The sequence below is a fragment of the Paroedura picta genome, chromosome 13 (genome assembly GCF_049243985.1).
Source record: "Paroedura picta isolate Pp20150507F chromosome 13, Ppicta_v3.0, whole genome shotgun sequence".
NCBI classification, from domain to species: domain Eukaryota; kingdom Metazoa; phylum Chordata; class Lepidosauria; order Squamata; family Gekkonidae; genus Paroedura; species Paroedura picta.
In genome coordinates this window covers 16,703,899-16,720,827 of record NC_135381.1, presented here as the reverse complement: position 1 = coordinate 16,720,827, position 16,929 = coordinate 16,703,899, and the positions used below count along the sequence as shown (strand labels likewise).

Genomic DNA, 16,929 nt, shown 5'->3' with positions numbered 1-16,929 from the left:
CTCTGATTTTATTGTCCAGTCTGTGAAGGCTTTCAAAAACTAGTACCCTTATTGTAGTAGCCAACAGGACAATGCAAAGACTTGTCTAGCAATGGACATGTGAGAAATGTAGCAGGTAACCTGGCTTCTTTTGGGATGGGCGTGGGGACAGAGAGTCAGAAATCTCTGCCTGAATGTAGAGAACTAAGCAAGACCTCAGGAATTGTTCCGCAGCCTTATGTTCTCGTTCTTTCAGGCAGAACAATGAAGTTTCATTACTGGTAGCAGCACAGTTCAGTGGGGTCATAGGAGGGATAAGCCAGTTTCAATCTTGCCCTTCCTTGAGAAGGGGACTCACTGCATTATTTACCTCCCCCCCCTTCAGGAATGTTTGCCAGGTTTTGTATCAAAGAAAAACTTTTCCAGGTTCACCTCTAACAATGTCTACTTAGTATCTTAACCAGGTTAGCAAGTCCTGGATTGGGAAATTCTTGGAGATTTGGTGGATGGAGACTGAGAAGGGAAGGGCTGGTGGAGGGGAAAGATTTCAGTGGGATATAATGCCTAAACAATATTTCAGGGGTTTCTCAATGGTAAAATGTTGAGAAAGGCTGATCTATGTCTTCAGAGGACTCTGCCTCTCTCCTAGGCCAGGGCCCAGAAGGGGCCAAATTAAACTTGGATGAAAAGATTGATGTCTTGGAGTGAACTGTGTTTCTCACTCTTCATGGAGAAAGGGACGGGGGGGCTGTTAGTTCCAATATAGCTAGGACTTACCTCGCAGAGTACAATGCCAAAAGAAAAGATATCCACTGTTTCATCATAGCTCTGCCCTGTATAAACACAGAAAAGATTAATTAAAAATGGAGGCAAATCATGGAGGAACAACAGAAAAGAACCAAACTGCATGGATGTGGGAGCAGCTGTGTATGTGTGTGTGTGTATACATACACACACACACACACACACACACACATAATATAATTATTATTCATTATTAATAATAATTATTATTATTGGTGTTCTACGTTTCCTCTGTGTAGCTCAGGAACAGCACAGAAGACAGGAAAAGAGATCTGAGCCTCCCATTGTATACACCTGAAGCCTTCTACTGTGCCAAGCTATTGGCCCATCTCACCAAGTGTTTTCTGCTCTGGCCACAGCAGGTCTCCAGGGTCATGCACAGAAAAAGATCTTCCCAAAGCTTTCAGAGGTGATTCAGATGCAGATGTTAGGCACTAAAAACAGGCTGCACACAACACAAGACGAGTTTTGCCTAAACTGTTACTGAAGCTTCTGGGAGTTGAAACAGACCAACAAGCTGCTATATAAAGCAGGGATATACCAGAGAATCCAGAGGTCTGAAGTTCCAAGCAGTCGTCTAGAAACATCCAGTAACGGCACTTGCCGCAAATCAAAACTCTTACCGTTCAACATTTCTGGTGCCATCCAGTAGGGGTTCCCAACGACAGTGTAGCGCTTTTTCCTGTCACCCTTGCGCAAAGTTCGCTTCTTGGCTGACGGCTTTTCCAGGATCGGCTTCTTCTTCTCTTCCACAATTAGCCTGGACAGACCAAAGTCAGCGACGACAACTGTTTTGTCCTGGAGCCAGAAAAGAGCATCAAAAGTTAGTCTGACTCTTACTGAGGCATGATCTGTTGTCCCCCACACAATTCAAAGAACATCAGAAGTTATTCTGACTCTCCCGAGATATGATCTACATCCCCCCTCATAGTAAAAAGCATGTGATTTTTAAAAAAAATCTTCACTCTCCTCTTCCTCTAAAATATTCAGGGCAGCAAACATGAATCCCCTCCTCTCATTTTATCACCACAACTCTGAAGAAGGTTAGACCGACCACAGGTCACTCCAGTAGGTCCAGAATATTAACTTGTCTTCCTAGCCCTTTAGCTCTAACCTCTACAACCACACTAACTTTACCTAACTGTGAAGTGCCTTCAAGATGAGAGAACAATTCATGAGCCCCACAGGCTGCTGGAGAGGAGAGACTTAGTAGGGATTTTTGGGGGTGAGTTGGAGGAGGAGACAAATTACTTCAAGGCCTTCAGGGCAAATAATATTGAACATGGCACCACGAGGACAAGGCTGAAAGAAACCCCAAAATGTGAACAGCATGCATTCTTCTGTACTACTAAAGTATTTTCACTGCAATACGTACAACTCCCTCACACCAAACCAGGCTAACAGGCCGTCTAATCCAGGCAATGGCTGGTAGCAACGCTCCAGTGCAGGGGTAGTCAAACTGCGGCCCTCCAGATGTCCATGGACTACAATTCCCAGAAGCCCCTGCCAGCATTTGCTGGCAGGGGTTTCTGGGAATTGTAGTCCATGGACATCTGGAGGACTACAGTTTGACTACCCCTGCTCCAGTGGCTGGGGAAAGGGGATTCTCTATTCAAAATCTTTCTTTTCTTCCCCAACAAACCAGGGATATGAACTCAGAGGCTTGGATGTACAGAGCCCATGCTCTACTCCTGAACAAGATCCTCCACCTCTTGCAAACAGCCTATAAACTGTGATGGCAGGAAATCTGTCTCTTCAAAGGAGGGAGAGTTGACTGGTCCCACCAAGTCACAGACCCTTTCACAGTCTGCAGGTGAGATAAACATGGCAATGGATCCTCTCAAGCAGGGATTCAGATGTGGTCCTCCAGATGTTCATGGACGACAATTCCCATGAGCCCCTGCCAGCAAATGCTCATGGGAATTGTAGTCCATGGACATCTGGAGGACCACAGGTTGATTACCCCTGCTCTCAAGCACTGATTCTAGGTAACCTCTGACATCACCCAACTGGCTGGTAAGCAGGTGGCCACCAATGCTTATCTGCAGCATCTTCCTACAGAAAATTATAGCGTGTTTAAAAGTTCTCAATTTGATTCTCTGATGCTGGTCTGATGCTCGAAGAGAGAGATTTCCCTGGATATTTCCCTTGTGCGTTCATCCAAGATGACAGCACTGAGATACAGGAAGAGGATGAATTATGTGAGGAATGAGAGGGCAAGGCAGACCTGCCAAAACAAATTAAGGGAACCCAAACCAAGCACCTACAGTCATGCCCTTTGCTGCCCAGTCCTTATGACTGATTTCCACATAAACAATCTCATTATGTTCAACTGGCTTACCCTCAGGTCCGCTGACTGCAGACTAGGGAATTGCAGCCAGCAGTTCAAGAAGCAAGTCTCGATACAACACCAACAATTAACCGGAGAATGGTGACAAGCAGCAGCAATAGGGGCTTACCAGTTTGATCAGGCAGTTATGAGAATTCAGGTCTCGGTGAATGATGCGCATCGAATGCAAATAAGCCTGCAAACACACACACACACACGAGAGAGACAGACAGAGAGAGACAGAGAGAGACAGAGAGAGACAGAGAGAGACAGAGACAGAGAGACAGACAGAGAGAGACAGAGACACAGAGAGACAGAGAGACAGAGACAGAGAGACAGAGACAGAGAGAGACAGACATAGAGAGAGAGACAGAGAGAGAGACAGAGAGACAGAGACAGAGAGAGACAGAGAGAGAGACAGAGAGAGAGAGAGAGACAGAGAGAGAGAGAGACAGAGAGAGAGAGAGAGACAGAGACAGAGAGAGAGAGAGAGACAGAGACAGAGAGAGAGAAAATGCATTTAGAACACTCTATTTTATCAAATGAGATCTGCCTGCTTTATAAGCTCCCAGTGGGCTAATTATAGAGACTTTCTAGTTCTGCCATTCTCCTAGGTGAATGTGGTGGCTGAGAATGAAGTCCTGGAGACCAGTGAAAAGCTCCCTGAGTGCAAAAGACAGGTAATGACTCCCTAGACAGGCACAGATGAATACCTTGACTTACTGAATGAGAAGACCTCTGCCCCCACCTTGTGGGATCCAGGAAGGCAGCACCTGCTTATCTTGAGCACAGCAACAGTCCCGTACAATCCTGTCTTTCTACCGTTTCAGGGCAGGCTCTGGTGCTGCACACAAGAGGCAGCCTAAGCACCAAGTTTCAATGCTGGAAATTGTTCCCTAGGCCAGCCCAGGCCTTCCTGAGCCAGTGGGGCTGCTACTGGAACATCGCAAAATGCAAGCATGCATTTCTTATATTTATATACCACCGTCCCCTGCAGCACCTGCAAAGAATTACTGGGCAAGATTGGGATCTGCCTTATAATTAAACTTGCCAAAAAACTTGTACCAAACCATCAGCCCTACTCAACCATAATAGCCCTAGTCAATTATATCTGATGATGATGTGGGGCAGGTATCCCAGCCACGGATCTGGCCAACCTAGGGCAAGGGCCCTGCCAGGAGCCACCATTTGCAGGTAAAGTTGAGGTGACCCAATAGTGACTGCATTTCCTTCAGGGTACCTTTTGTTTGCCCAACATAACTTTGAGCAGCAGTAGTCAAACTGTGGCCCTCCAGATGTCCATGGATTACATTCGCTGGCAGAGGCTCCTGGGAATTGTAGTCCATGGACATCTGGAGGGCTGCAGTTTGACTACCCCTGATTAAGCAGAGCTAACTTGTCCAGCATCAGCTATGAAAGCCCTGCCTCTGAATCCAGCAGAACCCCACTGAGGTTCAGGGGTGCCATTCTCCAGGTGGGACCTGGGGATTCCCTAGAATTGCAGGTCATCTCCAGACTAAAGAAACCAGTCCCCCTGCAGAAATTGGCAGCTCTGGACAGGGGACTCCAGGGGACTATACTCCATCGAAATCCCTCGCCCCTCAAAATCCCACCCACTCCCAGCTGAACTGCCAAAGTCTACAGGTATGAATCATAGAATCATAGAGTTGGAAGGGGCCATACAGGCCATCTAGTCCAACCCCCTGCTCAACGCAGGATCAGCCCAAAGGATCCTAAAGCATTCAAGAAAAGTGTGTATCCAACCTTTGCGTGAAGACTGCCAGTGAGGGGGAGCTCACCACCTCCTTAGGCAGCCTATTCATTGCATGAAATTTTAGGGAGGGGAGAAAGTGTAAGTCTCCCACGCTACCTTGCATCTCCCTGGCCTCCAAGGTAGAGCGGGGCTGTTAAACTAATCAGGTTTATGGTGGACAGTCTAGGAGAGGTGACTCACCATTCCAGAGGCAATTCCTTTGGCAAAGCTGACCTTCTGCTCCCAGGCCATTGGATCCTACAAAGCAAAAGACCGCCTCCAATAGCTTGCTCTTTGCACACATAAGTAAAAATGTGACTACCTAAAGAAGCCCTGGGCAGGATTTGGATGGGAGACCTCCAAGGGACACTGCTAGGGTTGTGACGCAGAGGCAGGCAAAGTCAAACCACCTCCGAACATTTCTGGCCTTGAAAACCTTACAGGATCCCCATAAGTCAGTTGTGACTTGATGGCAAAAACCACAAAAAGAAGCATAACAGCCTACCAGTTATTGGTGGAGAGCTGCTAAAAGTTCAGTTCACGGGAGATGTGCCACCCTAAGTCACTGCAAGAGATGTGCCAAGTATCACGCCAGTTATGCAGCATAATTGCAGGCATGCTGTGAGCAACTCCTACACCGTGACAGACATCTCTCCCGCTTCCCCAATGCTGGGTTATCTAAAAAAAACCCACTCCTTTATATAAAATAAAGGCTTTAATAGCCAGATAACTGTTTGCTTGCCTTTTCTCCAAAAGCCACCCACCCCCCCCCCCCCCCCCCCAAGGCTGCCTCTTCCCAAGTCAGCTGCCTGTTCAGTTCCTGGAAAGCTTAACTCACCACATTCCGGAGAAAGTCCTTCAGGGTCCCTCCTTCGATGTACTCAGTCAGAAGATTCAATTTCTTGTCCTTGTATAGCACACCAATGAATTTCAGCACATTCGGGTGGTCTAAGCTGCGCATTACCTTCACCTGAGAAGACACACGACACGTTCAAGATCACACCAGGAGAACTTGGAATGTATTCTGGCCTCTGAAAGTAGATACACTGGCCTGGTTACAGTCCTGTTGGCAGTTCTCACAGAGCAGAGCTCTCTCAGCCCCACTGACCTCACAGGGTGCCCGATGTGGAGAGAGGAAGGGAAGGCGATCGGAAGCCTCCTTGAGACTCCTTTGGGTAGTCAAAAGCGGGGTATGGAAACCAACTCTTCTACTATTTCACGACTCTGTTCTGCTTCAGATGGAAATGCTAACTACCACAGCATCTAAGTAAGGTTGCACAAGACCAGACAAGAACCCATCCAGGTTTGCTAAGCTAACTATGAGCATCCTCTTTCGGTGGACTCCAATGGGACATAATTTCTTAGTAGGATGCATGCGTCCCATTCTGGACAAAAAGTGCCACAGAAGCAGCACCAGAAGCAGCCTATGCTTCTGCTATGGGTTGCGCCTACCTCTGTCAAGAAGGTCTTTTGTGTCTCCTCGTCACAGCGGATCAGCTCCTTCATCACCATCACTTGTCCCGTGGCTTTGTGAGTCACCTGAATCGTAACAAAGGACAAAAACAACATTTAAGGCACGTGTATAGATCCTTCCAAGGCCTGAACACTGTGGAGGGAGGCCGGCCAGACTACAACACACTTTGCAGAGAGGGTGCTGAGGAGCAAAAGAGGAAAGTGTGTCCAAGACCACTGTGTGCAATTCACGGCAGAAGCGAGATATGAAGTGGCTTCATAGCCTATGCTCCTCTAGGGTTGGGGTAGTCAACCTGTGGTCCTCCAGATGTTCATGGACTACAATTCCCATGAGCCCCCTGCCAGCAAACGCTGGCAGGGGGCTCATGGGAATTGTAGTTCATGAACATCTGGAGGACCACAGGTTGACTACCCCTGCTCTAGGGTGCTACACCCTCTATTGAAGACAGACATGCAGGAAAATTACAAATATTGCCCAAACCGAGCGATGTGGCCCAGGGTTGGATTCTGCAGAGGTTTCATTTATTTATTATGTCTATGTATTTATTTTATACTCTGCCCTTCCGAGGGGGGCTCAGGGCAGTTTACATCAGGAAAATACATAAAACGTTCCAATCATTTCAAGCAATACAAATTCATTACAATTAAATTTAAATTAGCTAAAATGCTTAGAAAATCATTAAGCAGCATGGGGCATTCTGCTCCGTGATGGGGAATAAAATGTTCGGGCAAGATGTCTCTTAAGTTAGATTGGTTTTATATGCTGAGGCCATTTGAGCTCATTTAAAAACCAAGCCTAAGGCTGGCTTCACTCTTTGGGGTCTGCTAATTCCAGGCCGCCCACCCTGGACAACTGGCTGCCATGCAAGATCTTCAAGGACTCAAAAAGAAACGGCATTATGAGAAATGAGGTACCAGAAGGAATGATGAGCCTTCAATAGCGCATACATCAGTATGTACATTTTGCCATGAGCATGCAACAGTTCATCCTTGCTGAGCCCACAAAACCCAAAGTGTAGTTCATGAACGCAGGCCCACCAGAATGCCAACCTGTGGCTTGCAAGACTCAAGAATAAGGTTGCATTCATGCACAGTTTGCACAAGACAGGAAACTCACCTCTCCGTCCTCAAAGTTGAACCCCATCCCCCAACCCCAAAATATATGTGCATGCACACCCCCATGTGGCTATGATGTACCCATGAATACCAGGCTGGCGTGGATGACACTGAGTTTACAGGTCTTTCCTACCTACCCCACTTTGGTTCTTCCTTCCCAGCCAGGGAGCTACAGGTGTACAAAAGGAGTTTAATTGTGAGAACAAGCTGAATAATTTTTTGAAACTGTAACTTAGATTTCCACAGACGGAGGGCAGGATAACCCTCAGCAATTTTATTCTGTATTTTAAACAAGCAAAAGCCTGACACTTTGGGGGAAATACAATAGTTTCTCACAAGAACTGCTACAAGCAGCAAGGATACCCTTTAGATCCCTGGATTATGCAAGGACAAGAGGTTCTTGAACAGGGGCTGCTCCCCTAAAAATCCAGCCTTAGTGTTTTGCAGAGCCCCTGGAGCAGGGACAGTCAAACTGCGGCCCTCCAGATGTCCATGGACTACAATTCCCAGAAGCCCCTGCCAGCATTCGCTGGCAGGGGCTCCTGGGAATTGTAGTCCATGGACATCTGGAGGGCCGCAGTTTGACTACCCCTGCCCTGGAGGCACCTTCAATGAAAGCTCACCCGGGTGGCACTAGTAATGGAATACAGCAGCACTGGTGCATATCTGAGTATCCAGACAGAACTTTGCAAAATGGTGGTGGTGGTGGGGAGGTGGCTCCACATTCACAGTGCCTCACTTTTGGTGAGGAGCTACTACTATTGATGGAGAGAGGGTTGCCAAGAATACAAAACCAGTTCTCACCCTGAGAGATTTACAGTCACAAATCTGACATAAGAGAAGCAGATGCCAAGATGCATGGGGAGGACATGCACCCAGTCCCACATACATGCACTTAGCTTTAGTCAAGGGAGTAGGGCGCATCCAAAAAAAAAACACATAGCAATAATATGTACATGGGGAAACGAGTGTTACAATTTTGCTTTGAAAAAGGAAGAGGAGCAAGCTTATAAACTCTTCTCACCCAACCTCAATACATTCACGATGGGTTGATTTCCCCAGAGTGTGTGTGTGTGTGGGGGGAGTGGGGGTGGGGGGGGAGACACCTGCTTAGAAATTCTTGAGCCCTTGCTCAACCCAATACATTTCAGAGACTAATCACACAATGCTTTTGTTGTCGGGGGTTTCTCATTACTACCTGTCACCCACCACTCCCACACACTACATAGCTTTGCAAAGATCTGGAGGAGGGGTAGTCAAACTGCAGCCCTCCAGATGTCCATGGACTACCATTCCCATGAGCCCCTGCCAGCAAAAGCTAGCAGGGGCTCATGGCAATTGTAGTCCATGGACATCTGGAGGGCTGTAGTTCGACTACCCCTGATCTAGAGTCTCAAGCTCCAACTCATTGTGCTTCTGTAAAAGGAGGGTGGGAGAAGGTGGGTCTTCACCTCCCTTCCTCAGCAATGCAGGGAATTTTTCCTCCTCTCCTTTTGGCCCTGCTGGTAAAATGCTTACTGAAGACTGGGACGGGGGTATGCGCAATCAGTGCGTCTGTATTTTTCTGTATTTGTTTCTTCACTGGGACCCACCCCTCCCAGTTCATTATTTTTGGAAATGAGGAGGGACAAGGGGGAATGAATTGCTCACCAGGCTGTCAGAATTCCACATGAGACCAGGTTAAAACCATCCCACGTTATCATGCACACCTCAAGTTCTCACTGTATTAATTTCTCTTTTGTCTTTTTGACACACTGGGCATGGGGATTCTGTTGCAAGGCATCCACAAGCATGAGACTGCAATTTGTCAAAGGACTTTTAACCCAGCCAGAATGCACAGGACAAGACATGCTGCAGACAGAGGAGGAGGAGAAGATCCAGCTTACCTGGGCCTGTTATTTGCCTACCCAGAGAAGAGGAGGAAACAAGCTTGTTAGTGAAGAAAGACGCCCAAAGCTGGAATGCAGCTATAGGCAGTCAGACCAGACCCCATTTATCAGAAGGATACAGCTAGAGGAAGTTGGGGATTTCCCCCGATCCCTTGTGCTGGATTCAGAGCACAGGACAACCTGCTCCCTTGCTCTTTTGGCTTTCAGTAGAATCCAGCAACTCTCCTTACAGCAATCCTCAAAAGTATGAAAAGCAGAAGAGTGGTGCAGGGGGAGGGGGCTGGTGAATTCAGGCTGGAAAAGTTCAGGCTTGCCACTTTGAAAGACTCATTCAAGAAGCAGACTTGTCACCTGACCTGCAGTTTCTATCATTCCAGAAAACAGGCTATTCGGTACACAGGAACCATGACTATTCACTAGAGCAGTGGGCCTGTACCTTTTAAGGCCTGTGGGCACCTTTAGAATTCTGAGACAGGATGATGGGGACAACCACAAATGGCTTCTGAGGGAGGCAGAGTCCCCCGTCCCCCCCCAGACCGACAAGAGAGAAGACGAGCAATTTTTTAAAGAGTACAGTTCTTCCGTGTGAGCTGCCCTGCACCTGTACAAACAAAGTAAAAAAGGGCAATCTGGCCCCATTCAGTGTGTGGGAAGCTGGAACTACTTCCTTCCAGCAAAGAGGAAGGTCAGCCTTGCCTCTTCTTTCTGGCCTTCTCAAACTGGCCTCTGTCCTGCACTTCTTTCCTTTCACTCCCTTGGCATCATTATTCTCCTCAACTAAAATGATGCAAGAGGCTGAATCTTATTTCATCGCAGTAAGCTTCCAAACAGAGTGCAGATCAAGAACAACATTTTAATCTATGGTAGATCTGACTCAAAGTAGGAATTCTGAAAGCAGGTCACGCTGATCACTTGCCAATCGAGTTCCTGTAAGCTGCAGATTTTCAGCTTTAAAAAAAAATGTCATCTTAAATGGAATTCAATATTCACACCACTGTACTAAATACAGCCAGCCATGTAGGTTCTTCTCACCCACTCCGTTTAACTAGACTGACATACAGAAAGCCAGATGTACCATAGAAAGAGCAGAAGGAAACCTGATCATCAGTACCAGCTGCCTCACCCATTTGGAGAATATAAGGAAAGTGAACAAAGCAACACCAAAATTGCTCTGGAGAAAGCAAAATGGCCAGTTTGTGTTGGGGTGCAGATACCCAAAGGCTGGTATGCCAGCATTTACAAGTTTCTTCACCAACTCACCTTGATAGCTTGGCCAAAGAAGCCTTTCCCCAACACCTCGCCATGGATGAGATCACAAGGCCGGAAGATTTGCTGGGAGCAGCTGGTTGAAGAGCGGAGGGACTCAGAACGACTGATGTCACGGCTGAGGAGGAGCGGTTCCTTTGGGGAGCTGGGGCCAGGCGACTTTGAAATGCTGTTGCTTCGCCTTAAGCACAACACAAAACCATGACTGGTGGTAAATTCAAGAAGCAGTTAGTACCTGAGCTACCTGAGTGAGAGGGGAAAGGAGACCAGGACTGCCCAGGCTGATTGACTTCAACTCCCTTCTCCCAGTTTTCAGTTCTGTATTAAAAATTCTATTTTATTCTATTTCATTCATTCATTCTATTTCATTCATTCATTCTATTTCTTTCATTCATTCTATTTCTTTCATTCATTCATTCATTCATTCATTCATTCATTCATTCGAAGACGGAAGATTTTTAGACCGCCCTCCCATCAAGCTGGCTCACGGCAACATACAAAAATATATACAATACAAAATTAAAACAGATTCAAGTGGATAGCTGTGTTGGTCTGTCTGAATCAGAGTCCAGTGGCACTTTTAAGACCAACAAAGATTTATTCCAGTCTGAGGAAGAGTGCTTGCACTCGAAAGCTCACACCTGGAATAAATCTTTGTTGGTCTTAAAGGTGCCACTGGACTCTGATAAAGTTAAAACAGATAAAAATTAAGTTTTAAAATTAATTAAAATAAATAATGCCAGGTTAAAACAGCAGCAGATACTTCCACCGAGCATCTATGGATGGATGGGGCCATAAATAGGTAGATAGGTGTTAACTTCATCCCTAGCCAAAAGTCTGGCAGAACAGCTCTGTCTTACAGACCCTGCAGAACTGTGCTAGCTCAGGCAGGGCCCTGATGTACTCTGGGAGACCATCCCACCAGGTAGGAGCCAGGGTAGAAAATGTCCTGGCCCTGGTTGAGGCTGGATGTACCACCTTGAAGCCCAGGACCACCAACTGGGTGGTATTTGAAGAACAATGTGTTCTTCAGGAGTTATAGAGAGATGGTCTTTCAGATACACAGGACTGTTTTACTTATCCTTCATTTAAGACAAGCTCAAACTCAAGACAATAAACGTTAGGTTGTTAGGTTAGATTATCCCAGTAAGACACCAAGTAGACCATAACAGATGTTTCATTTTCCCCCCAATTGTCCACAGCAAAGTTAAACCCACAAAACTGTAAAATATCCCTTGTGGAAAATGCCAACCATGGTGTCCATCTAGCCCAGGAGACTATTCTGTAGAAGAATGGATGCCTTGTCAAGAAGGCCCACAACTGACCAAAAATAACCTGAAGTGAGGACCTAAGTTGCCACACAGGTTCACACCAGGAGTCCTTTAGGTATGTGGCTCTCTAATGTTCTGCAGGGTTTTAAAAAGCAATAACCAGCCCTTTAAATGGATCTTGGAAGCTAACAGGGATTCTACCTCTCACCCAAGGATCTTCCCTGTCAAACCTCAGAAAGGCAGAAGAAAAGGTTCCAGTTTGATACCTCACCTAACTGACCATACTCCAGTTCACCAAAAACCATACAATTAACAACCAAAGCTATCTGGAGATGAACAACAAAGGCTGGGAAGCTTAATGGTGACTCAGTACCTGAGAGAGCGACGGCGCAATGTTCCTTGCAGATTCTCTTTCAGATCCAGAGGGGAAATAGGACAGGGAGAGGAGGGCTTTTTGATACGTGGGGGCAGACGGGAATCGAGGCGCAGACTACCCAAGCGCTGAGAGACAGGGTCATGCTCAATCAGAAGCTGAAGAGTTTGGCTCGTCTTGCGAATCAAGTCCTCCACCTGAAGAGCAAAGACAGGGTTAAGGAAAGAATTCAGTGGATGGTGCTGGGGGAAAACCCAAGATACCCATCTGGATATCAAATGCCTGATCACTGCAAAGCCAAAAATTATTACAGCCATCACCATTAGCTGACACCAGCTTAGCAATATGACTTCCTAGCCTTCTGTAGTGACCTCCATTCTAGAAGAAGAGTTAGTCTTTATACCCCACTTTTCCCTACCCAAAGGAGTCTCGAAGCGGCTTACAATCACCTTCCCTTTCCTCTCCCCACAACAGGCACCCTGTGAGGGAGGCGGGGCTGTGAGAGCTCTGAGAGAAATTGCCCTGTGAGAACAGCTCTGACAGGACTGTGACTGGGTCACCTAACTGGCTGCATGTGGAAGAGTGAGGAATCAAACCTGGCTTACCAGATTAGAAGCCACTACACTTAACCATTACACTATGCTGGCTCCTACATGTAGAACTTATTCTACTTGTACAACTTAATGAAATTAATCCAGCTTTAAGAGATGGAAGTCAGCATTGTCCCAGATGCACACAACAATGTGATATTGAGAGTCAGCTGACAAACACAGAATTCCACAAGACAAACACAGAGTACTTTTGAGTTCAATAAGGAAACTGAGCTTAAATGGACTCCAGGGAATGGTAGAGGAAAGGAAGGCCTGGAGGATCATTGTCCATGGGGTCGCGATGGGTCGGACATGACTTTGCAACTAACAACAACAAAGGAAATTGAAGCCTTCCCAAGAATCAGAACAAAGATCCTAGTTCTACTCCAGGCCTGAAAAAATGATCCAAGAACAGAGGAGAAAGTCAGATGGAGACACTTTCTCATGAAAGAAGACGAAAACATACCTCTTCTGTTCGTAGTGTGCGAATCGGGGTTCCATTTATTTCTAAGATCCTGTCTCCGGGATGAATAGCATTCTGGACATCGGGACTAATATGCATCCGGTTGACTCTAAATAGAGAAGACAGCGTAGGCAAGAGATCCTGATCAGAAAAAAGAATCGTTCTGGCTGTTCGGCAAGCAACACACAGGCAGGTGAAAAACAAAACAACTTTAAAAGCAAGAAAAACAGAAGCCTTATTTGTAGGATGCAATCGCCATGGTTTTCTGATGTGCCAAGATACTAGGCAAGCAGAAAGGCTGTTTTATTTAAATTACTGGTTAATCACAACATTTATACCCCACTTTTATCCCACTTCATTTATACCCCCGGTTTTATCAGCTTACATTGTTCTCCTTGCCTCCATTCATCCTCACAAGTATCCAGTGAGGCAGGTTAAGCTGAAAGTGCGACTGGCCTAAAGTCACCCATCTAGCTTTCATGGGAGAGTGAGGATCTGAACCTGGGTCTCCTAGATTCTGGTCCGATACTCTACCCATTATACCCCAATTGTTCTCCGCCCTGCATATGACCAAGGCAGTTCACATACAATTCACCAGGAAAAAGGATGGAATGCAGGAGAGCAATAAGCATGGAAGGATGGTAAGTGAAGATCATAAACAAGAAGGGAACAACCGAAAACTCCAGAGCACAATATAATGTTGCTTCATCAGCATCCCATGATTTCCTACACTCCTCCCGCTACTCCAATTCTTCCCTCCCTGGTTTCGGTTAACTGTGGTACCCTTCTGCATTGTAACTCTTGTCAGTAACAATTGTTAACTCTTGTTTCAACTTCTGAGTATGCTCATGAGGATGCAACATATCCTTGGTTCACGCCAGTCAGGGGGGGACTTGCCTGGACCAGGTACGGGAGAACCATGACAGCCTACAGGCCATTCTCAGGCATGGTTAGGAGATGGAGTGTCATGTCTCAACCAGATCACAGTGTACTGCCCTGCCTTTAACCCCTGAACACAAAATAACCCCATAAACACTGGAGCTTTAGTCATAACATCAAGGAATAGAAAACTCAGTCTTCAAAAACAGTGTACAGGAAACTCAACCAGCTATTGTGACAAAAGCCAGAAATCCAGGAGTTGGGAATCTTTCACTTTTCCACCGTAATGCTCAGGTTACAGAACAATATGTGTATAGGGCTTTATAGATTCAGTAGCAGAAGCAGCAACTTCCTGATGCTCAAAATTCCTTGGCAAAGGCACTCTCTGGCATCCAGCAGCCTCACAGACATTTGGCTGAGTTCATACTTACTCTTTCACCTGGACGCTGGTGGCGTGGTTGGAACAGCCCCCTTCAACGGCCACGGACAACCCTCTCTTGCCATCAGTAGCTGCCGGCATGGAGATGAGCGTCAGCGTGTAGGGCAGCTGTTCACATAGCGACTCGGTGGACAGCCTTTCTATCATCGGCGTCAGCACAATCTGGTTATGACATTTGCCACTGGACAAGAGAGCAGAGGAAGTGACTTTAGTGACATTCTTCCTGCTGTTACTTCATGCAGAAAAAAATGTGGAAAAAGTTATTGTTCCCCAGTGACTAGACCAGGGGTTGTCAAACTGCGGCCCTCCAGATGTCCATGGACTGCAATTCCCATGAGCCCCTGCCAGCAAATGCTGGCAGGGCCTCATGGGAATTGTAGTCCATGGACATCTGGAGGGCCGCAGTTTGACTACCCCTGGACTAGACTGTGAGCTGGAGAAGCCCAAACAAGGCTCTGCGCCTTTTTCCCTGCAGATCTCTGCAATAAGTTCAATGGCTGTTGACAGCCTGTCCTAGTCCAAACGCTTCTGCAAAATCCTGTAAAGCATTTGCTGCAGTACATGTACATGTACATTCCAGCATAGTGTAGCAGTTGAGACTCTAATCTGGAGAACTGGGTTTCATTCCCCACTCTTCCACATGAAACATGCTCGTTGACTTTGGGCCAGTCACAGTTCTCTCTGAACTCTCAGCCTCACAAGTGCTTGCTATGGGGAAAAGAAGGGAATGTGATTCTAAGCTACTTTGTGGTTCCTTGAGGTAGAGAAAAATTGGGTATAAAAGCTTACTCTTCTTCACTGGCCAAAACCTCACTCCTCATCCACGGAAGAGAAGCGTCATAGAGGATGGAAGCAAAGACGCAGGAGAAAAAATTTAAAAGCAGCTCTGATTAATCCCACTGATGTATACTACCATGGCTTCAGCCATATTCCAGGGGGATCCAGTGTTGCTCAAATATCAATCGGGACTTCCTCAGTGTAAAGATCCACATTGGCAGGCCAAGATCTCTGAAAGGCAGCAGACTGACCCTCCCTTGCCCACAACACAGCTTCAGGCAAGTATTAAGTATGCTCTATGTTCATGCAAGGTACTGGCAAGTGAACCAAGCACATCCCCTCAAATGTTCCCTATGAACACATGCACTCATGAAGCTGCCCTACTGCTGAATCAGACCATTGGTCCCTCAGTCAATATTGTTTAAGACTGGCTGCAGCTCTCTGGACTCTCGAGCCGAAGTCTTTCACATCAACTCCTACCTAATTCTTTAACAGAAAATGCTCGAGATTGAACCCGGGATCTTCTATATGCTGAGGAGATGCTCTACCACTGAGCCTCAGCTCCTCTCCCTTGCACAAAATCCTCCACAATACTTTGGGGTTCCCTGCCAAGCGAATTCCTCTTTGAAGGTACCAAGTTTTCAAACTTGCTACCTTCAGGAAACAGTTTTGTATTGTATACTGGCATATACCATCGACTAAGGTCACAAGCAGGGTCTTCTGCCACAGTCCTTTCCGTACATATAAAAGGCAGTCAGGTCCCACCAGGAACTCAAATGTCAGTTCATTAGATAGATGGAGAAAACATGGCATCAGTTGTTACCCAAGCCTATTCCAATAGCAAGTGCTACACACTTCACCTTACCAGTAGAGAACGGAGTGTCGCACCAAAGCATACGTATCGCCATCTTCAATGATCACCTTGCAGCTCATACAGGCAAAGCATTCTGGGTGGTACTTGTATTCACCAGCCACCTGCAGAGAAGCGGTCCAAGCAGAAAGTAAGGAATAGCACAGAGGCTAGAATTGAAATAAGTGAAGTGCTTCTTAAGGCATGTATAGCATGAATAAAATCTGGAAAGACTCCAAAATGTTGGTGAACCCAATTTTGGAATGAGTGAAATGAAAGCCAGAGTTTATTGAAAGATACGTAGTATGAGAATGCTTGTGCTTGACAACCTACAACAGTAAAGGTAAAGGTATCCCCCTGTGTAAGCACCGAGTTATGTCTGACCCTTGGGGTGACGCCCTCCAGCTTTTTCATGGCAGATTCAATACGTGGTGGTTTGCCAGTGCCTTCCCCAGTCATTACCGTTTACCCCCCCAGCAGCAAGCTGGGTACTCATTTTACCGACCTCGGAAGGATGGAAGGCTGAGTCAGCCTTGAGCCGGCTGCTGGGATTGAACTCCCAGCCTCATGGGCAAAGCTTTCAGATGGCTGCCTTACCACTCTGCGCCACAAGAGTCTCTTTTTTCCTACAACAGTAGCTAATGATAATTCCTGTGTATGGGCTGCCGTTACGGGGAA

The 16,929-nt window shown here is 46.6% G+C and overlaps 1 protein-coding gene across 2 annotated transcripts in view; it reads right to left on the bottom strand.

The window, feature by feature from the left end:
* The window catches only part of LIMK2 (LIM domain kinase 2), a 40,025-nt gene that overhangs the window by 4,403 nt on the left and 18,693 nt on the right, over window positions 1-16,929 (bottom strand). For both annotated transcript variants that reach the window (XM_077307803.1, XM_077307804.1), the window contains 11 exons: window positions 16,267-16,376; window positions 14,617-14,805; window positions 13,310-13,415; window positions 12,254-12,450; window positions 10,604-10,790; window positions 6,318-6,404; window positions 5,704-5,835; window positions 5,067-5,123; window positions 3,243-3,308; window positions 1,407-1,581; window positions 757-812 (listed from right to left, as the gene is read on the bottom strand). In XM_077307803.1, coding sequence (XP_077163918.1) covers window positions 757-812; window positions 1,407-1,581; window positions 3,243-3,308; window positions 5,067-5,123; window positions 5,704-5,835; window positions 6,318-6,404; window positions 10,604-10,790; window positions 12,254-12,450; window positions 13,310-13,415; window positions 14,617-14,805; window positions 16,267-16,376 — 1,362 coding nt within the window. The remainder of the gene's footprint in view (window positions 1-756; window positions 813-1,406; window positions 1,582-3,242; window positions 3,309-5,066; window positions 5,124-5,703; window positions 5,836-6,317; window positions 6,405-10,603; window positions 10,791-12,253; window positions 12,451-13,309; window positions 13,416-14,616; window positions 14,806-16,266; window positions 16,377-16,929) is intronic.